Source organism: Parambassis ranga, chromosome 19 (genome assembly GCF_900634625.1).
Source record: "Parambassis ranga chromosome 19, fParRan2.1, whole genome shotgun sequence".
Classification (NCBI taxonomy): Eukaryota; Metazoa; Chordata; class Actinopteri; family Ambassidae; genus Parambassis; species Parambassis ranga.
The window spans coordinates 4,558,564-4,582,285 of NC_041039.1; the positions used below are offsets into that span (position 1 = coordinate 4,558,564).

The window sequence follows — 23,722 nt, forward strand, 5'->3', positions numbered from 1 at the left end:
CCTTGAATCAGATTTCAGAGACACTAATACTGGTGAAAGGAGCATTTCACAGGATGACATACTGTTCACGCAGCTGTTAAATCAGCAAATACACCAGAATGCAGATGGGCACCTGGAAATGCCACTGCCCTTTAAGACACGCCCACATCTGCCAGAAAACAAGAAGCTAGCAATGGTCAGGTTGACACATTTAAAAAGAAAATTGGAGAAAAACGCAAAATTCAAAGATGACTACACCAAATTCATGGAAGGTGTTTTTAAAGATGGTGATGCAGAAAAGGCTGAAAACCAACCAAATAAAGGAAATGTGTGGTATATCCCCCACCAAGGTGTTTATCACCCAAGAAAACCGGGAAAAATAAGGGTTGTATTTGACTGTTCTGCCAAGTATGAAGGCATAGCTCTGAATGATCACTTATTAACGGGACCAGACCTCACAAATGGGCTCACTGGTGTGCTCTGCAGGTTCAGAAAACACCCAATCGCTGTAATCTGTGATGTCGAGAAAATGTTCCACAGGTTTCATGTGAGTCCAGAGGACCGGGATTACTTAAGGTTTCTTTGGTGGGAGGACGGCGACACAAGCTCTGAACCAAAAGATTATCGCATGAGAGTCCATCTCTTTGGAGCAGCATCGTCTCCTGGATGTGCGAATTATGGAATGAAATATTTGGCATGTCAAAATGAAAATGAGTTTCCTGTTGCTGCCGACTTTATCAAGAAGAACTTCTACGTGGATGATGGTCTCATCAGTGTGGAGACAGTGGATGCTGCCATCAAACTTGTCCGAGAAGCACAAGAAGTATGTGCAAAGGGAAGATTGCATCTTCACAAGTTTATCTCCAACAATAGGGAAGTTTTGGAGTCAATCCCTGACAGTGAACGAGCCAGCGGAGTTCATGATGTTGATCTCACTCATCCTGACCTACCACTACAGAGTGTGCTAGGAGTAAAGTGGTGTGTGAACAGTGACACCTTTTCCTTCAAAGTCACTATGGAAGAGAAGCCAGCAACAAGGCGAGGGATACTCTCAGTTATAGCCTCTGTATTTGATCCCTTAGGCTTCCTAGCTCCCTTTCTTCTATTGGGCAAGAAAATACTACAGGAGATGTGCCGAAAGGGCATTGCATGGGACGAACCACTGCCTGGAGATTTAAAACCACAATGGGAAGGTTGGCTGTATGATCTGAGGAACCTGCAGCAGGTCCAGATCCCAAGATGTCTCATTCCAACAGAGCTAGGGAAAGTCCAGAGAATAGAACTTCATCATTTCTCAGATGCAAGTAGCCAGGGATATGGACAATGCTCATATATCCGAGTGTTAAGTAAAGACAGAGTGCATTGCTCATTAATCATAGGAAAAGCTAGGGTTGCACCCACAACAGTTGTAACCATCCCTAGGCTTGAGTTGACAGCTGCAGTGGTCTCATCTGCAGTTAGCAGCATGCTAAAAGAGGAGCTTGAGCTCAAGATTGATCAAGAGTACTTTTGGACTGATTCCCAGGTAGTTTTAGGCTACATTAACAATGAGGCCAGAAGATTCCATGTTTTCGTGGCAAATCGAGTCCAAAGAATACGACAAGCAACTGACCCAGGACAGTGGTACTATGTTGAGTCTGACCAAAATCCTGCTGACCATGCGTCTAGGGGTCTCCGTATAGCAGAGCTGATTAGTTCTTGTTGGCTCACTGGTCCCAGATTTTTGTGGGAAAGAGAGATTGAACCTGCTAAGCTATCACCAGAGCTCTTGGTGGGAGATCCTGAAGTCAGAACAACACAAGTACTGCAAACAAATGTCATAGAAGACAACTTTTTAGAAAGATTCAGTCGATTCTCAAAATGGCACACATTACTCAATGTAGTTGCACGAATCCAGCGATTAGCACACAGAGACAAACTGCCCAGATTCATAAGTGTTGAAGACAGACGTCAGGCAAGTGTTGTGCTGGTAAAATTGGCACAAAGGGAAGCCTTCAAAGAAGAAATGAGGCTGTTGAATGACAACAAACTACCACACCATCACCCGCTGTCTCAACTTGATCCAGTCTTGTTGGACGGTGTTCTCAGGGTAGGCGGGCGATTGAAGCAGTCTTCCTTGCCACTTAACCTGAAACATCCAGTAATACTACCTAAAGAGGGCGTGATCACGCATCTGATCTTAGACTACTGTCATGAGAAGACTCAGCACCAGGGTAGAAGTCAGACTCTCAATGAGCTAAGAGCTAATGGATACTGGATTGTCAGTGGCAGCAAAGTGGTGGCTTATCACATCAGGCAATGTGTTACATGTCGGAGAGCTCGTAGGCCTACTGAAACACAAAGAATGGCAGATTTACCGGTTGACCGTGTGGATCCTTCCCCTCCTTTCTCATATGTTGGAATGGATTGTTTTGGGCCATTCTACACAAAACAAGGCCGAAAAGAGTGTAAGAGATATGGTCTCATATTGACTTGTTTATCCTCAAGGGCAGTTCACATTGAAGTTCTTGAAGATCTAACAACTGATGCCTTCATAAATGCATTGAGATGTTTTATAGCCATCCGTGGAGCTGTGAGACAAATAAGGTCTGACCAAGGCACAAATTTTGTTGGAGCGAAGAATGAGCTAACAAAGACACTAGGAGAAGTGGACAGAGACAGATTGACTACCTTTCTGAGTGATAAGCAGTGTGATTTCATTATGAATGTGCCAGATGCAAGTCACATGGGAGGTGTCTGGGAACGGCAAATAAGGACAGTTAGGAGTGTTTTGAGTTGGGTCTTTGCGAAAAGTGCTGGCAGGTTAGATGACGCCTCTTTGAGAACATTCTTCTACGAAGCAATGTCGATTGTAAACAGCCGCCCACTCACCACTGACAGCCTAAACGATCCGAAAAGCCTAGAGCCACTCACCCCTAACCACCTGCTCACAATGAAAACCTCCGTCCCACTGCCTCCACCAGGAAAATTTGTGGCAGAGGATCTATATGCCAAAAAACGTTGGCGCAGAGTTCAGTATTTAACTGAGCAGTTTTGGAGTAGATGGAGGAAGGAATATCTGGCAGCCATCTCCCTCAGACAATGCTGGCATGCTTCAAGGAGAAATGTAAAGATAGGAGATGTTGTCATTGTGAAAGAAGAAGGTCTTTCCCGCAATGAATGGAAATTAGGAAGAGTGCAGGATGTTTGTGAAGATGAAGATGGTCTTGTGAGAAAGGTCACCATACAACTGGGAAATAAGAAGTTAGGGAAAGATGGTCATCAACTTTCTACTCCTTCTATTGTAGAGCGTCCCATTCACAAGTTGGTTGTGCTTGTAGAAAGTAACTAAAGTCTGTTAAGTTTGGTATACACACCATTGATAAGTTCAGGAAATTACTAGATTTATTCATGCAAGGTTTTCATAAATCTTAGTAATTTGGTGGGAGTGTAACTGTCACATAAATAGGTTTAGTGAAAGATTTTTAAGTTGATGTTAAATGTGTTAAAACATAAGAAGAAGAAATAATAATTTAGTTAAAATGAACTATTGTTTAATTTTCTTCTTTATTTGAATGTTTATTTACAAAGCAAAGAGCAGAGGTCACATGGCCGGAAGTTAATTTACACCAAGGTATTATGGGTACGCTAGCATGAATGCAATGTGATGCACGTTCTGAGAGAAAGCGTATTACTCTACATGTGGTTCGACAGGCGCACACGGTAAATGTTTATTTTATTTGTTGTGCACGTTATTTTCTGTCAGTACCTTTGTGTTACATGATTATGACAAATTCATTGTGTAGCTATTTGTTAGATGCCAACGAGCTTTGGACTTCTATGGACATTTTCTTTTGGAATTTACATGAACTGCAGAGCAGTTTGTTTATTGTTTGTATTTATTTATTTTATAGTTTTCACGGTGTCACAGACGGTGTCTGGTGTTTGGTTTTGAGGAGAGAATAAAACCCCTAAAAAGACATCTGTACGATGCGTGGCCAATATTTATTCGAACCAGTGTAGCTACACTCATAGTACTCATTCAAATTATGGACAAACTAGCCAACAAGTCTGCATTTCAGAACTCCATAATGATGATTCAAACTTAGTACAGCATTCATTTCCCTGTTTGCTTTCTCTCTGTATTTTCAGGCTGTCCTCCTCACTTATCTATCTGCAAAGGTCAATTAAAAATTATTTAAATTATATACTTTATTTATTTAATGGTTTATTTCATTTATTTAGTAGTTGTGATTGAGATATATATTTGTTTTCTTCAACACGTTTCTAATGTAGCTACAGTATTCTCTTTTCTCATCTTCCTCAAGCTGAGCTCCAGCTGACAGACTTTTCATTCTGTCTGTTACAGTTTTAGCTGTATGCAGACATCATACTGGCAGACAACGCTCCGCTATCTAGCAGGATAATAACAATATGTTTAAATGGGCGTACATCATGTACTATTACTCCTTAAAACTAGCTGACTGCTGTCAGTCAGAGTGACTCAGCCTTCATGGATGGAACCACACAGGTCAGATAACTGAACTGTTGTTCAGTCTGTTAAAATGCTACGAGCACGTCACGCCCCCTCCCTGAACATGACCGGCTCGTTATCATCACTCATTCAGGTCAACAGCAAATTAGCAAAACCTGCCTAGTAGAAACAAATCCTGCTCCTCTGCTACATGTTCACCTAAACGGCGGTTTCTGCTGTTCAGCAGTGAAATGCCTTTAAACCCTGTCTGTCTGTCTGTTCGCGTGCTGTGCGCTTCAGTGAGAGGCCCGTATGAGGAGTTCTAATTAAGTATGAAAAGTCCGGGCCGAAACGAACTCTTTGTTCGTGTTCTCGTCACCTCAGGAGCATATGTCCGTGTTCTTCTTCTTCTGGATTTCCTGCGGTCTCGGTCTGACCGCAGCAGACACATTTTCAAAGATACACACACGGGGGTTCCGCCCTTCACTGTCTCTGATTGGTTCAGACCACGATATGAGCCTGATGTATGTCTGTTGTTAAGACCACAGGGAGACTTTTGAGAGTTTTGAGAATGTATCTCCCTCTAACAGCTGGTTGCACCGGTGCGACCTCAGATATTTTTTGGTTGCACCATTGAGAAATTAGGTCGCACTCTAGAGCCCTGATTCACATATGCTGGTCCCCGTTCTCTCCACAGTTTGTTTCACCGGGATGTCGAAAGTGAGGGGGACTTCATCCATGTTGCTGATGTGGCTGGGCTGGATGTTTTTGCTGGCAATCTTGTCACTGCAGTAGGTGCGGAAGCTGGCCAGCTTTTCTTTGTAATCCGCTGGAAGTTGCTGCGCCTGTACCGTAGTGTTCAGCTGAGGTGAATTGCTGCCAGCGTACGTAGAGTACGTATTACTTAGTATCCATCTGATTGGTTCATCGCTGCTAGTGTACGTGGTGTACATATGATGTAGTGTTTAGCTGATTGGTGAATTGCTGCCAGCATACGTAGTTTACGTATCACGTCCCTGTGTCTGGTACTCAACCCATACACAAGTCGCACCAAATTACTAGGCGCACGGCCGACTTGAGAACATTTTAGACTTTTAGGTGCGCCTTATGGTCGCGAAAATACGGTAATATTTGTAGTTTTTGCTTACCTGAGAATTTAGAAGGTCTGATTTTCCCTCTGTCCCACCTGCAAGCACAGTACTGGGGGAGACACCTCCCAGCTCTACTGAGCCCTAAAGAATGCAGACATAAATGTTAAACTTCAATTGCAGAGATAAATAAGAAGACAGTGTCAGTTACTTAATCATTGAGAGGGACATCATCACAGAAGCAGCTTTTCCTCCTGATAATAAACAACAGCAGCGCTGCAAGCTACTCACCTTGCTGGCACGGATCTGTCTGTAGATGTCGGTCTGCTGTCGAATGCGGTATTCCAAATCTGAGATATGGGCCTGGAGCCAGTTCCAGTGGCTGATGATGGCAGCTCTCTCCACAGTGTAGCGGCTCTCTGCCCGCTTCCATCTGTAAGTAAAAGAGAACATGAGTAAACGATGTGAATTTGTACAACCAAAAACAAAAATCCTCACCACAGTAAAAAGCAAAACCCTTGAACCTTTTGCGGTCCACTGGGCAGTGCTGTCAGATCCTCTCCTAACCTCATCTTGTGAAATTCCAGTAAATTAAGACTGCACTGTGACACATATAGATGCTTTATATTTGGGGAAGACTCGCTGATTAATATCCAGAATTTACAACAATTTGTTTACTTGTGACACAGCATCAAACTCCTTAAATCTTCTGACAAAAGAAACAGATGGTACTCAATACAGCTAGAAAAAGAAGAACACCAAAATATAAAAACAGCATTTCCTGTCACCAGTAGGTGGCGCTATGGCTATTAAGAATATAGGTATGTCAGTTTAGGGTTGAATAATAATTACTGCAAGGTCTAGGCCAGCCTGGAAGTGGAAGATGTGAGAAATAGAACAACTTCCTTTTTTATGGAACAGGGTCAACTTTGCAGCATAGCCACTGAAGCTTTTGACAACTTTTGCTCATGAATTTTTTTTTTTTATTTTTTTTTTTAAATTGCAGACCCTTCCGTTGGTATTAGAGGATACCTCCAAATGACTTTTTTAGTCTTGATGGGATACACATGTGCACCTAATTTCATACATGTTGGTTAAACAATAACACAGATCTCATTCTAGGAGTCGATGCTAACATGCACAGCAATGCCCATTCAGTGTGACACTGAAACACAAACATTTGTGGGGGGCTAAACTTTGAAAAAACTTTGTAAGTTTTGTTTAGGCCTTTAAACTAGCAGTTTTTTTTTCAGCAGACGTAGAATAAAAAAATCATTGCGTTTGGTTCACAGACCCTAATAATTGATTTAACTGAACAAGGATATTTGATGAACATCTTGTGTTTGATCCAATAACAAAAAGTAGCTGACAGGTGATCATACAAAACACTTCCCCCATCTAGACTGCAGAGGTCAGTGAATGAGCGTTGTACAAAGATCCCAGCAGTGGCAGCTGCAGGCAGCCAGGAAAAGCATTATAGTGAAAAATACAATATGATTAGGCATGCCTTATAAATGTAAAAGGAAGGAAAAAAAGGGGGCATTTTCATTAAACCAGTATATTCTGTGGCAAAGAATGAGTACCAGCTGAAAGCAGGGTACTCCATTTTACCAGTATGACACACAGAATGGGCATTTCAAAGGCAGACATGAGAGGAAAATGTCTGCTCTTGCATTATACAGCAGCAGCCACAGAGGGCGCTGTTTCACCAAAATACAGGCCGCAGCAGCTGAACAATGAAAATAATGACTCAGATGGCAGACAAAGATAGACCTTGCACTCCTCTTTGCTTTCTTCTCCCCACACCCCATCTCTGTTTTCAATTTGCTAAGGTCTATCAGGATGGAGGAAGTCGACAGAGGCTACTGCTGAGAGAGAAGAGACGGGAAGCCAGGGAAAAGGGGAGTAAAATGGGGACATCAAGGGCTGGGAAGCTCTGGCAGTCTGGAGAGGAACAGACGGGCTTTAAAAGCATTCGACAGGCCACAGGGTGCTGGAGGGGGTGGGGCTGGGTCAAGGAGTAGTGCAGCAGACACAAGGATACCAATAAGCCAACCAGGAATCTTGTCTTATTGTGGGGCTGAGTGGAAGGAGAATTCTTGTGGCTTTAACACAGACATCACCCACCCATCAGTGAAATCAACAACGTCCTCATTAAGTCTACTACTGCTGTTTACTGCAATAGAGAATCAAGGACACTGCTGCACATACAGCTGCAGTGTTTCCTGCTTGTAGCGTTTCCTCTTCGACAGACTCAATCCTGCTCTGCACTGATAAACAAACATGTTCTCTTCCTACACACTAGTGGTTAATGTTCACAAGCACTGCAATGCTCCTGAACACACCCATGTGTGTTGGTGCATCAGATCAATGCACTGGCAATTTATTTGCATCCATGTACTCCGGTGGAGGCTCAAATTCACACTGGTGGCACAAAGTGCACTAAACACATTAACAAAATGTACAGCATCTCTGTGCCATGATTACCAGAAGGTGAGTGGACTACCAAGAGCAGGATAGGCCAAGTATAATGTCACTGGGGGTGAAGTGGAAAATGATCTCAAGGAGCATCATTCCTTCAATGACAAAGATGATCAGGTAACTAATACAGTTACACCACTTGCACTAAAGCAGCCAAGCAGTCACAGAAAAATCAACACAGACATGACTTGTAAGGGCTCAAGAAAACTTTAGGAAGACTAAGATATGATATGCCAATAAAAGTGAAACAAGAAACTGCATTTCAGTTCAAAACAAAACAGGCTATTACAAGTCAATGACCTCAATCATCAGTGACAGAGGATGAGGGGGAGGAGGGGTCTGTTAGTAGCATTGAGAAAACTCCACCACCACCCCCCCCTTCCTAACCAGGACATATTTTCCTCCCCCCACACACAAAGCACCAGTGGCAATCACTACAGCCGCCGTTTTCTGGCAGTCAGCAAATTCTCCATTGTGGAGCTTCTCTGGATGCAGCACATATGTTGTATGGTGCTGGGCAATCCTATACCATACTGACCCTTGCAAAACCAACACGACGGCTCAGGAACACGGCCCAGCAGAGTTTAGATACCTCCTGACATTCACTGTTCACCGACAAACGTGTGACACTCTTACTTACTCTTACATCCCAGACGACATCACCACCACTGGGTAAATCTGCACAGGTTTCATCATCTTTCTCCCTCCTCTACTCCATGCAGTGTGCTTGTTAATCCTGCAGTAGGATGTACTTCCATTCCATATGGAGAATTTGCTGGTGGATAAACTTTCTGTTTGTGATTACAATGCATTCAAAACAACAAAACTAATCCCTCTGCCATTTCATTACAGAAACACTATGAGCACATTGATTACATTACATTGAGTAATCTGATTTACTAAAACAGTCTTCATTGACAAGAAATACACAACACATGCTAAATTAAAATACCTTTAAATAGTGCAAAATCTGCAGCCATTAATTTGCTTTCTTTAACCATTTCATGCATTTCACAGCCTGCATCTTTACTTTCAAGCTGGATTTATAGCATGAGATGACCAGAAAGCATCAAACAGAGGCTATCTACCATTATCTGTAACTTTCCGTAACCAAACTGTCAACATCTGCACCCACTTTGGCCAGCTATGTGGATGTGAGGTAAGAGAGAAATGGCCAACTGTATGCCTGTATTCAAACAATACTCTAGCTCCCTACTCTCAGTTATAGTTTACTTCACCTTCCTGTGTGACCATTTTTCACAGCACTTTGCTTTTAACACTTCTAATTTCCAACATGGTTGAACAACAACTTCCTTGAACGGTTTTAAGATGGGCCACAACTCTAATTGCTACTGCTTGACTTGTCCATATGTTGAACTAGAAACAAATGGAGAGGATCAGGACTCCAAAACCAGGGGGTGGGCTAGCATTCCAAAAACAACCACAACAGATCAAGGTTGCAGCTTTCAAAATGTCTCTGCAGACAATACAGAATTATACAAGGTAGTAAAATGCAAAGTAGGCATGGCTTTATTTACATCTAAATGTGGCACATTTTTTTTAACTAGACTGGCACAGATAATGAGAGTAAAACCAAATCAGTGTATTGAGACAAATAGATGCTTAACTCAAAAAACCTATAAGCTAAGAATTCCAGTCTTCCAGAGAATCGTATATTAAAATCTCTGAAAAAATAGCCTCTATCTTTAAAAATCCAGACATACATGAAGAGAGGTAAAGCAAAAGACAAAGCCATGCAGCCAGTCTGCTTTTCCATAAGAAATGAAATAAAACTGCTTTTCTATTGCACTTCACAGCAGAGTCGGTCATCATTCATGCTCTGTAACAAGAACAAGGGAAATCAAAGCGGCAGCTGATTCCTAATTTTATTGTTCAAGGATTTTCAAATGCATTAAAAGAGCTAAAACATTGTTCCAACACTGAAAAATTTAGGGACTGAAAATAATCCTTTTTTACTGTAATTGTGATGTGTCAGAAAAGCCAGCTGGAGCTTCACAGAACAGCTGGTTAAACTCATCTTAAACAGGAAGAGACTGCTTGGAAATAGAGATTGTGAACAAGGCAGACCGACAGGACAGGGTGTGGGGCAGGAAAACTAGAGAGGGCAAATAGAGCCAGAGAGCTGCAGCAGTCATTACATAAAAGAGGGGGGTTATGTAACGCCTGTGGGTTCATGTTGAGGAACTTGGGTTGAGCTAAACACATCCAGATGTGTCAAGTGGGACAGAAACCTATACAGGCACTTGCATACGTACATAAATACATGTGCACGGAGCAGTGAGAAGAAAGAAAAACACAGCTAAACAGTCAGACTGCAAAGTAATGCTGAGCTATAAGCATGAAAGGCATGCTGTAGTCTCCGCCAACCTAGTTACCCTAATTCACAAGCAGCAAGCAGACAGGCATTTTAACTGTCCCATTGCATAAAGATCATATGAGCAACATGTACTCTGGATTTCTAGCTATCTGACAGCTAAAAGACAGAAGACCTGGGTGCACTTTGAAGCTGTTCACATTATGAAATTTCAGACATTTTCATTGTCATTCTGTCTATGAGCCATTATGTAAGATCTGAGATTTCCTGATGAGCATTATTGTTGCCTCAGAAACAAGAAACAGTGCCCACTCGTTTCTTAACACGTAACAACCAGTGCTCCATACAACATGCCTAATCTAATGTATCCAAGTCATTTTGTAGCTAGTATATAAAAGACTGGCATTGAGATTCGTTTCTGAAGCTAGCAGCACCCACATCCTGGTAGAGATCATTACGGACTTCACATTCAGACACACACACGCACAGGCTCGAGCAGAAAGGCCCTTCAGCATAAGCACAGCAACAGATGTTGGCTGGACCCCAATCCTCTAAGATACGGGAAACCACGTCTACAGACGTATAGACAAGGATGAAAGGATTAGATGTAAGCAATGCATTCAAACAACCAGAGCAGAAAGGTTATTTTCCACACTGTTGTCGACTTGGCTGACGTTGAATAATTGAGGTGCTGCTGCCTGTATTGCATTGTCTGTGCTGTTGACTGTTATATTGCTGTAAGCCAGTAATTTATAACTCAGACAAAGTGTCAGCTGTGAAAATGTGGCATTATGATTATATACACCACAGACACACACCTTGCTTCCTGGAAGACTAACCTGTCCACAATGAGCTTTTACTCACTGTGCAAAGAACTCTTACATGTGCTAACATTAGGCAAAGATTTGCAAACCAGTAAACTCTGCTAGCTTATCTAAGAAGATGTCAGAACACTGTGGTGCCCAAACTAAATCATTTTGCAACTAATAAACTGTTTGCCCCCACAAAAATGGCTTAGCGAACTAGCCTGTATTTACAGAAATCTATTTAACCCACTAAAGGGTTTGCACTTGCTAACAGTGTAAAAGTTTGCTAAAAGCTGTTGCTGCTTCAAAATAAAACCCTTATAATGGCAGGCTGCTGGAAAGTATTCATGCAAGACGTGTCATGTTTTTTTTATACCAGAAGACTGGTGCAGAACACAATGAAACAGATGACAAAAAGATGAGCTACTAGGAATGATACCTGGCTGTTTGAGAATATTAAAGGTGGACTGGTCACATTCATGTAGCTGCTCATGCCCCAATAGTAATGACATGACAATTCAGTTTAACATCTTTCAAGTAAAGCACTTGAAAGATGTTAAACTGAATTGTTATGTCATGTGAAGGGTGGGTGAGAGGCCACCTTTTTGTGTGAATAAATAAGAATGGAAATTCCTAATATAAATACATAAAAATAAAAAAATAGTAATGCAAGAAACTGTAAATCAATCCAAGGATTAAATGCATCTAAAAATATTGCCACCTCCCATTGCTATGACTCTTATGCAGGGTGCAGCCTTCTGACGTGCTCTCTTCCTCAATTGCAAATAAATAGTAACTTTCATTTAATAACCTGCAAGTATGCATCTTTCAATTTTACTTTCATTACATAAAAAGAAAACCATGCAGGTAGTTTATTATATAAAATCATTACTCTTTCAATAACATTATTAATCAACTTTTTCTGGAACATAATTAATATACTGAGCAGAGCAGCTTAATGATAACAGACTTGAACCAGCATAAGAGACAGATAAATACATTACACACCCAAAAATATACTAAACTGTATTGATCTCTACTGTAATTGTAGATGTTAGTAATGAATCTCAGATTAATTTGGTCCACCCTAAATGCATAAAACGTAACGTATTTAAATATTCGTGGTAGCCGTTTACCTGCAGGATTTCGATTTCCTTATAAGGAACTTATCCCATAAATGTTGTGTCCAATAATCTTAGAAATGTCTACAATAAAGTCCATTTCAGTACTAATTCAACTGACAAATATTAAAACATCCTATGTTTAGTACTTTTTTTTCCCCAAACAATTTAAAAACCAGCCATGAATGCAACACATACACATACATTTCCTGTTAGGTTATGACGATATTTAGGTCAAAGGTCTAAAGTCAGCACAGGGAAGGATAATAAAAATCAGTGTTCTTAGGAACTTTGTTAATAATCTACCCAATCCTGAACAGGTCAGTAAGTCCATTAACGCTGCTGCACCACCTGCCGTACCCCCACCCCTTCCTGACACTAATGACACAGAAACGTGTACTCTGATGTGAACTTCCCTTGGAATACATTTGCAAGCCCCTGAAAAGAAAAGCCTGACATCACAACAGGCAGAACGTAAAAGCATAAAACCCACACCTTTTACAAAACCACCACCAACCCCTAACTCTATATTGCTTCTTGGTTTCATTTTAATGAAAACAGCGTCTGACACTGTGGGCGCTCACTTATTTGGTCTGCAGATAAACAGAACGTTCAGTTTCAGCCTTAGCCCTCTCAGGAGAAAGCACTGTATGATGGGAGAGCTTTTTACTTTTCAGTTTATTCGAGCCTGTATGTTCTCCACAGGGTACCACCCACACAACTACACATGCTCTCTGGGCAAATTGTATCTCTACCCTTGGAGTCTTACCCAAACGCTACTGAAGCAGACCAGGCAGTTATAATTGTCATTAACACCTGCCATGCCTAAGTGGAATATTGCAGGGCATCACAAGGAGGTTAAACAGCTCCATGCAATAGGAAATATAAGAGCAATGAGCATAACTTGAGGATGGGGCAGATTTAAATAATAAAGAATTTTAAGAAATATTCTCATAAATGCCACATTGAACAAGATAATAATAATAATGTATTTTTCAGTACACTCCAGACAGCCCTGAAAAAGCTTGTGTCAGTGAATGAGGATATTTTTACTTACATTTTGACATGTCTCTGCTCAATGTCCACTCTGGACAGCTCCTCCTCCTCCAGGTCAGAGTCCCCTCCAGAGCTACTTTCAGTTACATCTGAGTCAAATGCTTTTTCTGCTGAATGAAGGTTGGCTGATCCACTCAAATACAGCCTCTCAAGTTCCAAGGGTATGGAGCCACTTTTCAGGAAGCGACTTAAGCTGTCTCTGTTGTTGGAGGAAGTGTGACGCCCAGTCCTCCATGTTGCTGTAGGGGTTGCCACCTCAGATTTGCGGTTTCCAGCATGTAGCCGGCTGAGAGTCGAGTCCAAGAACCCACCCAGCTGCTGCTGAATATGCCTCTCCACCTGTTTAGCCTGTACCACCTGAAGACGTTTGCGCAGACGCCTGAGTCGGCTTTCAATCTCAGCTTGGCGGCTGCTGTTGAGAAGGGTGCGCTCTCTAACATGAGCGTCAAGGCTGTCCGAAGAAGAACTGCAGGGTAGAGGGGGCTGTGTTGCAGGTGTGCAAGACAGGGAGCCCTGCTGGCTGCTGCCGGGTCTCTCCCTGTCAGAGCCATGCGGCTGGCTACTAAGCGTGTGTGAATCAGCTTCCTCCAAATTTACTTGTTCAGTTGGGTTAGGGTTGTCCTGGGTAAAGGGGGAAAGTGCAGCAGATTGAAGTAGCGGTGGTTCAAGGTTTTTTCCATCTGTATTTTGAGAAACCACAGAGGAATGCTTCTGTTTAAGGGTTCCTTTTACCGGGATATGACCTGATAAGGTAGCCGTCAAGGTCTCAGAGTCCAAGGGCAGGTTCTGGGACTGAGAGTTTGTGGTGGTAGGAGGCTTGTCCCCATTCACTGCAACCACACATCCAGAGCCAGACATAGTGGCCAGCTTCTTGGCCAGGCCGTTGACAGGTGCCATGGGCTGGCCACTTCCGTTGGTGCTGCCACTCATGAGGCCTTTTAGCTGGCCACCAGAGAGTTCTATTGCCTGCCTTTTCCTCAAGAGGAAATCTCCTCCACCGTTGAGCAGGGAGCTGGGCAGTATTCTGTGACTTTTCAACACAGACTGTTTGATTAGGACTCCTTGCAGCTTGATTGACTCCTTAGTTGAAGGGACAGGTGTCACATCAGAGCACAGATAGGAAGCCACCAGTGGCTGGAGTTTACCCAGGGCAGAGGCCTGGGACACAGAGTCGTCTTGGGGCTGCTGCTGCTGCTCCTGGTCGCTGCCACAAAAGTCAAGAGGGCACTCTTCAGACGTGGCCTTGCACTTAGTAGGGCCACTGCTGTGGATGAGGATGTTGCTGGCGTTACCGTTGTTCTCTGCACTGGCCGGTGAGAGACTTGAGGATGGGGCAGCCAGTTTGAAGCGGATGTGGTGAGCTTCGGCTGGGGCGTCGGTGAGAGCGGGCGCCATCGCAGCCATGCAGTGCAGAGGGACGGGCACCGCGGCCTGCTCCACACCACCCGCTTACTGCCCCACCTGAGGACAGCCTGAAGAGGGCATAGGGAAACACAGACAGGGGAAAATGAGTTTACGTCCAACAAATACAAACGAACATTAAAAAACCTTAGAACATCATTGTCTGATCTTGACTAGTGTGAGAGGATGTCTGGCAGGAAAATGTTACCATCATCACTTCACCAGTAACATTCACCAACTTGCACAAGAATGAATGTCATCACATAATGTAAACAAAGACATACAGACTGCACAGAAGATACCTTGAAATATTGATGTAATACTGAAACCAGCACATTTTCATGTGTTTAATTTGTATTTGTGCAATCACAACTCAGAAGTTTTTTTAACAAAAACTGCACACAATACAGAATTAATTATCAAAAGAACTTATGATTATATTTTATTTAAAAACATTTCTTTGCAGTAGTACAATAACATAACGTCAGACACTAACTAAACCTAAAAATGAAATACTTGTATTACAGGTTCTGTAATGCTTACAGTGAGTGGAAAATTACCAAACACCACCCAAAATAAACTAATATATACTTACATATCTAGTAATTTGCTGTTCAATATTTTAAAACAATCTGTTTTAGATGGAAAAGCTAAAGCACAGGCCTATGACTAATCTTACTAATGGACTAATCAAATGAACTAGGGACTCACTGACATTTTGTTGACCTTGTGGTACTAAGTGTTTCTAAAAATGACACTGCCAAAGAATTCAGAAAAGTGAACACAAACAAGACGCATCTATAAGATGACCAAATGTAGTCTTGATCCTTTCAGCATTCATGCTGCTCACACAAAATATTATTTGATTCCACTGTTGTTGCCAATAATGTGTCTACAGAGGAACACCTAATAAACACAATTAATTTAAAGAGATGCATCATGAACAACACAGATGGAGGAGCAGACATCTAAGCTAAATACCAGGGCAATAAATAATTCCCTCTACATCCATGCCTCTGGGTGAGTGAGCCTCTATTGTAGTTTACTTACAAGGCCCCTTTTTAAAGAATAAGCTTTGGTGCTCTGTTCTGATGAGAAAGAAACAGGAAAGGCCAATGCAAATTGCCCAAACCCCCACTGCCCTACATGTGCCCTGATAAGTCAGTATGCAGCAGGGTTCCCTCACAGGCACAGGCAGTGTAAGTAGGTGGATTTAGGCCCAGCATTAGCCCAAAGCACATGATGTCATCCTGACTAGGTTCCTGTGTCAATTTCAGCTGAACATAAAAAAAACATCAGCTTTACAAATATAGCAGATTGAAATTATTCTCCAATTCAACATGCAAATAGAATGTCAATAGCGTTATTAAGGCTGCGCAAAGCTCTGTGGGTAACATGTATTTAATGCGAAATAACAGGCTGCCCCTATAAAACTTTGAAAAAGCCTGCCTTCAAATAATGTAAGCGATAAGGGCGAGCTGCATCTCCGCGTATCGTCTGCAGGGTCAGATGAATGGGGGCTCAGTATTTCACCGCAGTTTCTAGTCAGCGCGCACTACGCCATGTTGGTATTTCCGAAGCAGATTATGCAATGCAATTCATCTAACTAAAACCGCCCATCCAGCTTCAAACACACCGAACGAGTGCATGCTACACGGGGTATATTCAATAACCCCCGTCAGTAATGCAAACTATAATCCACATGCACTAGAACAGCAGAATCTCTACAAACTGTCTGGCTGGAGATGCGACAAAAATGTCCACATCCAACGTTAGCCAACCATAACGTAATCACCAAAATGTCTTCCTGTTGTTTACAAAAGCATTTGTACATGTAAAAGGCAGTCTTTCGCCTCAGTTCTGAGTGCACGTAAGTGCAATGTCATTTGAAAATCTTGAATTCTGGACATCACCAGCAGACAACCACACAAGATCCGTGAGTTTGTATCACTGATAGGTGCCAGTAAAAAATAATCAGCAACTAATCGTCGCACCAAGCAAAGTGTTGGTAACCGAAAGATAAATGTCTCGTAAAACCCTGTCACTCTATACACTGCGTGCAAATTAATGCGCTTCTCTTCTGGCTAACGTTAGCTCCAGAAAGCTGCTGATGCAAGAAACACAACCTGCTCGACAGCTAGCGTGCGGATCTTATAAGCCAGCTGCAACGAGACGCTACCTGCATTCACCACGTTCTGTAATATTATTATGTAGCTTTCTATTCAGTACTTTGGCCATATCCGTTTTATTAATGGTCGACTTTGCGCTTTACGCAAACCTCGTTACACATGCCAACATTCTGTGACTACGTAACCTGCGCGCAACCCAGTGATACTTTAGAGTCAATAACGCCCAAAGTATTATGTATTACAGGATTTAAAAGCCGTGGTAGCACATGCATTAACATCAGAGTAAACACGGGTTATGTTACATCAAATGTATTAGCATCTGTACAAGATAGCGAGACACATTCGCTCGTTATGGGTCACAACTTATTTTAAACAACGCAAAAATTGTGGAGTGAAGACACAGTGTGCATTGTAATTAGACTAAGGAAATAAACACAGGGAGTCCGTTTTATCACGGCACTCATTTGCCATACTAGAAACCAGAAGCCGGTTGGTCATTAAACAGCACGTAACGTTAATGCAGATATGTCAAAAGCTGAGAAGTTGGGAGTAGACCCTGCCAGTCCTGCTAGCTCGCTAACAAAGAAAAAGGAGGAACCTACCACGTGACGAGGTTGCACTATCCGAGGGAATTTCGGCAACAATCCCCTGCAGTTTTAGTGGAAAAAAACAAGGGTGCTAACACAAAAACGAGCCTCGACTCGATCACTCTGCCATTAATTAATCCAAAAATACAGCCAGAATACGGAAAGGCCCCGATTCCCAGAGCCACTCGGTTTCGTTCCGGATTCAGCAATGGGCGAATCAACGATCTACACCTTGCTCGGCAGCTAGCTCGCCTCGCCGCTACAGCGAATATAAGACAAGGCCGTAAAACGGTCCTTTCTACTCCGAATTACTTCAGATGTAGGCGGTTTCACGACAACCCGCCAACAAAAATGCCGATTCCCAGTAAGCGAAAGCTAATCCAGATGGTAGTTTGTCGCGAGCCTTTTTCTCTCGTTTTAGGGAGAGACGCTTAGAAAATGGCGGCTAGCTCCTCTCCCTCGGATTTGAGTCTGACAAACATAGAAGTGCTGTGTGTGTGCGCGCGCGAGTGCGTGTGTGTGTTGCTTGCTGGTAGGCGGGAGACATTTCTCATACTCACCACTAGAGTAAAGGGCAGATAAGAAACGACATAAAAGCTCAAAAGAAGATACCACAGGAGGGCATTGTCTTCCACAAGATAGCGCAATGTCACTTTCTGCACTTGTTATTCTAGAAAATGGTGCTGTTGCTGGTGGTTGAACCGGAAATACTGCTACAGCCTCTCCTCAACCAGAAAACATCCCCTTATGCTTTAAAGCCACCTGTTTTTATCTACACATAACACGATCTCTACCGTAGTAACAATATGCCCTAAATCTAATAAATGTGTCCAATGTTCCTATTAGAGTACACATAACATGGAATTACCCGTCTGAGAAAACTGTCCAGTCCAGACTGCCTGTCTCTCGTGTCACTTTTAACAGGGACTGGATCGCCCACACCACCACAGCAGACACTATGTAATTGCAACCTGTGTCCACATAAAGGCGCTCTTCTCAACAGGGTTGTTTAAAAACAACCATAGCACCAAATGTCAAAAACAACAGGATGTACAGGAACACAGCAGCTGCAACAATTAACACAAATCAACAGTGTTATCTAAAATATTTAGCCTTTAGTCCGTTTCAGGGGTTTAAAATATAAAGCTGTATTTAGTTGTTGCATACTTTAATATATCTACATATATGTGTAAACAAAAACTAAAGCCAGTCTCTGGTTTTGTTATCACTATTTTTGAAATAGTGTCAAAAAAGGACAATGTTTATAATGAAGTACAATACCACTTCAAGCAGCAGTCTGTGAATTCATGTCTAAAAGTAGAAAATGCATTTGTCCGTGTTTGTCCTGTATACTGTCTAAACAAACATTTTGCACTGCTTATTTCCAACAGGCCCCACTGTGCATTATCATACTACCAGCAAAGACTTGCATTATAAATAAGTCATTACCAATGTGTGTGCATGTGTGTGTCAGAGAGAGGGGGAGCTACTGTCTATCCATTTGTTCTAAAAGTTTATCTAGATAAAAATACTGGGAGAAAAATAAGGACCAAAATAGCTGATGGTATCCAGTGAGCTGCAATTATCCACAACTGTTGTAACTGGGGAAAAAAATCCATCTGTGTATCCTCTTTTCATGCTCCAGGTAAAAATAGCAACAGCCTATACAAAGATGCCAAAACTCCCAGCGTCCAAGACACAAATCAGCTCCTGATCTGCAGAGAGCTCCAAGGTGTTACTTCCTGAGATATGTTATCCACCATCTCAGATGTTTTGAAATGCCTCCAGAAGAAGGTGTCCAAAGAGGCTCCTAATGAGATGCATTTTTTGGGCAAAGCATGAGTCCTGTCACCCAAAATAGCAACTCATATAGGCCACTTCAAGCCATGTTATTGTCTGCTACTTAGAGCCAGATAATACCTGCCTGAGAGCATTGCCCTTCAATGGGAAACACACTGCAATAAAAATAAAAACTAAATAATTATACTCTTTGTTCTGGAATACCTTTAACTCCATTGTTGATATACTCCATTCAAAAATCCAAGGGGGCATAATTTCAGCTGCCACTGGCGGATAGGACATGATGCCTAAAAAAGAAAATAAACAGATGCACGTTAGTGTCATTGTATCTAAAAAAACTCAACGTCGTATCTTAAGCCTGAATTTAAAGTTGTTCACTGTCCTGGTAGTGGTGTGCGTCTTGAGGGTTTTTTTTTACGTCCAGCTGGCAAGCTAACGCTAGCTGTGCTAACGTTACCTACACTAACGTTATCATTGCAAATTTATCATGAAAAAGTTTTACATGTTGAATAATGTCAACACTGAGTATATAAAATCGGAAGCAAATTATAAAAGCGCCTCCTTTTTTAGATATCATGTGAAAGAATGCGTCACCCGTGATTACTGGGGCACAAATATCAGTAGTTTCTCTAGTTGAGAAGCTAATGTTAGCCAGGTTTGAGACGGTGGCACGTCGGGAGCTAACGCTGAGAGGCTGACCAATAACAGCCAACTTAGCTAGCTGGCTAAGCTAATGCTCGCTAGCTTGTTTGCTTTCCGATCCCACACTGACTTTTCAATGACTGCTGTTTTTGCACGTTTGGCAGAAAAGTGAACTTAAAAAAATCCAACCTGCTCAAATCAAACAGTTAGAGGTTTAAACAAATGAGTGTTTTTTCCTGACTGGCGTGGCAATCGTTAATTTAAAGAAAATAACAAGACAAAATCTTACTTACCTGCTTGTCCTGTTACTAACCGTTTACGACTTGATAACATCCTTCCCCCGCGCTGTTATTGGTCGAGATTTCGATTTGAGGCTTTCTATTGGCTCTCGGAGCTGTCAATCTTTAGCAAATGCCCGTACAGCGGAAATGTGGACGAAAGTTCATAGCACGAAACTTCATTATCTAAAAATATTGTATTCATTTGTAAATGTTTTCTTTAATCACATAAATGCACCCTTATTTATAAATGGTTGCTTTCACTGCGCCATGATAACAGTGTTGCTCACACCGCAGGCATGCTAGCTGCTCCCATACAAGCCTGGTGTGTTTTGAAACTAACTACACTATCTAATCATTTTAACGCTTGTTTTGTGGCCTTTACTGAAAAATGACTCCGATTTCTAGAGCTCAGTATAAACCACACTCAGGCAGTACTCCAGGCTGCACAGGAGCTAGTTTAATATTTCAATTTGGTCTTATTTCACGCATGTAATGCTAAACACACATTGTCCTGATGGAGTGACATTAGATTAGACACCGTGTGTACCATAAAAAGCAACACGACAGCGGGGCGATGCTTTATAAGAGTGGAGTTTAGGCTGGAGCTGGTGATGCAGATGTGCAAGTGAACCACAGAGGATTGAGGGAAATATAAATTAGTGAGGCACTGCTGTGACAGTGCTGTGACAGTCCAGGATTTAGCTTTGCAGCACTGAGGAAACACTTGTGAAATAAATCAACATTTTCCTTTACAGACTACTTGAGACTGACTTTCGGGTCACATTCACGTTGAATGAAACTTACTTGCAAAGGCCTGACTTATTGGGACACCTATAGAGGAACAGGATCAACCAACATTTAGTGAAAATGTGGCAGTATAAGCTCATTTAAACAATATTTGCTCGCTTTTAGCTCTGTGCATAGTAAGGCTACATGCACACGGAGGCCAAAGGCGTTTTTATTTGAAAAACGTTTTCGTAGATTCTTTTAATAAATGTATGTGTCCACACGTATCCACACAAAACAACTAAAAAACGCTGTAGTTCAAATGCCAGGCCTGTCAGTGGCGCTGTAACACTGCCACAGAATCACGACAAAACAGAAAAGAATGCACTGAGCATGCCGTGCTATATAGCATAAGGACATGGCGGTGAATATGAATGTGCGAGCGACCGGACCGACGATGAATCGATTATGATTCACACTGATGCTTAGAGGCACGCTTTACGACTTTACGTGTTGCTTTTTAACTACAAAATCCTCAAGATATCTTTAATTCTAGCTTGTTTATTCTTGTAAAAACCTTTCTCTTGATTTATTACTAATGCAAATGTAATTTTTTACAATATGCACATCAGACAGAGAAGAGACGGAGAGAGAGAGAGAGAGAGAGAGAGAGAAGTTTGTATTGTATTTAGTTTGATTGCCATGGCAATCAAACTCTTGTTCTTCTACGTCTTTATTATTATTATTATTCTTCCGTACGTTTTTTGGCTCAGCATATCTTCAGAATGCATGGGCCGATTCAAACCATTCAAACATCAAAAGATTCAGCTCATTAAGGACATTCCCGGAAACCTTCAATAATAATTACAAATATTATAATATTAAAAATATTTAACATTTTCCACCCTCAAATTAACATTGGAGTCAATGGGAGAGCCCTTCAAACCATGCATTTTGCAAAATGCTACTGCTCCTACAAATATTAAGTTAGAGAAACCATTCGAGGCTTAAAATACTTCCAACGTCTTGGTCTTCAAAAGTTGTATTCAGAATTTGGAAGTTCAGCTCCGTCTTCAAATGATAGGGGATTAAAGATGAAGTGGTTTTTGAGGTCTCTTCTGAGTTTAACATTAGTGTGTATTGCGTGGAATGTTGGGAGCTAGAGTGGGTGAGTCATCGCTCAGAGTGCGGGAGGGAAAAAAATTAAACCAGTTTCTGCGTTTCTATCCTGCTGTCACGTCTGCACCTTTTATCTGACAGGGATAATTTGGCCACCAGTTCGAAGGAAAAATGGTCTGGGTTCTGTTGGTGTCGGTCTTAAAACTCAACACCAAACCATTTTGCCCTGAAGGCCAGCTGTTCGGGGAGAGTGCCGGTCATTCCTCCATTAAGACATAATGTAAAACCAAAAACAGAGAAGCAGAGCTGCCATATTTTCTAACTCGCCGCCATCTCCACATCTTCGACATCCCAGACATAAAAATCGTACCAGTTGTAGAGCAACTTCTTGGGATTCTGACGGTGTTCTTATTTTTCGTCTAAAGTCTTCGGTTTGGAGAATATGAGACGTTGTTCGGAGGGTGGTTTTACATAGGAAATGCATTAGGAGGGGGAAAGAGAGCTGCAGTTAGGGGCAGCTCATAAACATTCCGGTTGCCATGGATGCAGGCAGGCAGGCAGGCAGGCAGGGCTGTTACCATGGTGACATGCTGACACACTAGAAGCATACAAAGCGGCCATATTTGTAGTCTTTATCAGACTTTAAGCATTATATCTGTCATATTGATCATCCTTCAGCTGTATACTACTTTTCCACATTCAAATCACACAGCCTGAGCTTCTTATAGTCTTATGGTATTATTCCACCCTCAGACCTTTCATATGGTATATTCACAGGCTATTCTTTAAGGTCGTGACTTCATACTGTTCTTGTCTTCAGCTGTTTCTCTTTCATATCTTCATAATATTAAAACATTTTCTACTTTTCCAGATAAGAGCTTCATCTTTCTAAATTCTTAACTGTGTTTCAGCAAATTAAGTTCAGATTGCAGATTCTCCAGCAATTCAGAGCAATCGTTCACATCAGCATTCAAAGCAATGCTTCAGCTGCGGCAATCAAACTTGCATTTTCTTCAGGAAATGCTTTTCTAGTTGTATTTGCATTCCATATCTTTACATTTTCATGATTTTTGCATTTGAGTTGATGTAGCCTGCAAACAGAAACCTGAATATTTCTGCCATAAAAGCTCTTATTTACTAAGATATTCATATTTTAATGCTTATTTCATTCTCCACACAGAGCTGGCTGAGCTCTTAAACAACACTTAAATCAACACAATGTAACTCCAAGTCAATCACACTTCTGTGAAATCAGCCTGTCCAGTTAGGAAGCAACACTGATTGTGAATCAATTTCAGCTGCTGTTGTGCAAATGGAACAGACAACAGGTGGAAATGAGAGGCAGTTATCAAGACAGCCCTATAAAGGAGAGGTTCTGCAGGTGCGGACCACAGACCATTTCTCTGCTCTCATCCTTTCTGCCTGATGTTTGATCACTTTTGCATTTTGTCAGTGCCCTCACCCCTAGAGGTAGCATGAGGCGGTGTCTACAGCCACACAAGTTGCTCAGGTAGTGCAGCTCATCCAGGATGGCACATCAATGAGAGCTGTGGCAAAAAGGTTTGCTGTGTCTGTCAGCACAGTGTCCAGAGGACAGTGTCTCCAGGAGACATGCCAGTACACCAGGAGACGTGGAGGGGCCTTATAGGAGGGCAACAACCCAGCCATTGGCGCCCTGTGCTCTTCACGGATGAGAGCAGGTTCACACTGATCACATG

At 42.0% G+C, this 23,722-nt stretch overlaps 1 protein-coding gene across 6 annotated transcripts in view; it reads right to left on the minus strand.

The window, feature by feature from the left end:
- The window catches only part of kansl1a (KAT8 regulatory NSL complex subunit 1a), a 31,432-nt gene extending 11,238 nt beyond the window's left edge, over window positions 1–20,194 (minus strand). For 3 of the 6 annotated variants that reach the window (XM_028432127.1, XM_028432126.1, XM_028432121.1), the window contains exons 1-4: window positions 17,452–17,933; window positions 13,321–14,791; window positions 5,812–5,953; window positions 5,581–5,664 (exon numbers count right to left, since the gene is read on the minus strand). In XM_028432127.1, the coding sequence (XP_028287928.1) occupies window positions 5,581–5,664; window positions 5,812–5,953; window positions 13,321–14,723 (1,629 nt within the window). In that variant the 5' untranslated portion in view covers window positions 14,724–14,791; window positions 17,452–17,933. Of the gene's footprint in view, window positions 1–5,580; window positions 5,665–5,811; window positions 5,954–13,320; window positions 14,792–17,451; window positions 17,934–17,996; window positions 18,107–18,304; window positions 18,411–19,440; window positions 19,524–20,171 lie in introns of those variants that run through there. The other 3 variants (XM_028432122.1, XM_028432123.1, XM_028432125.1) reach the window with 3 other exon arrangements.
- Window positions 20,195–23,722: the final 3,528 nt, after the last annotated feature.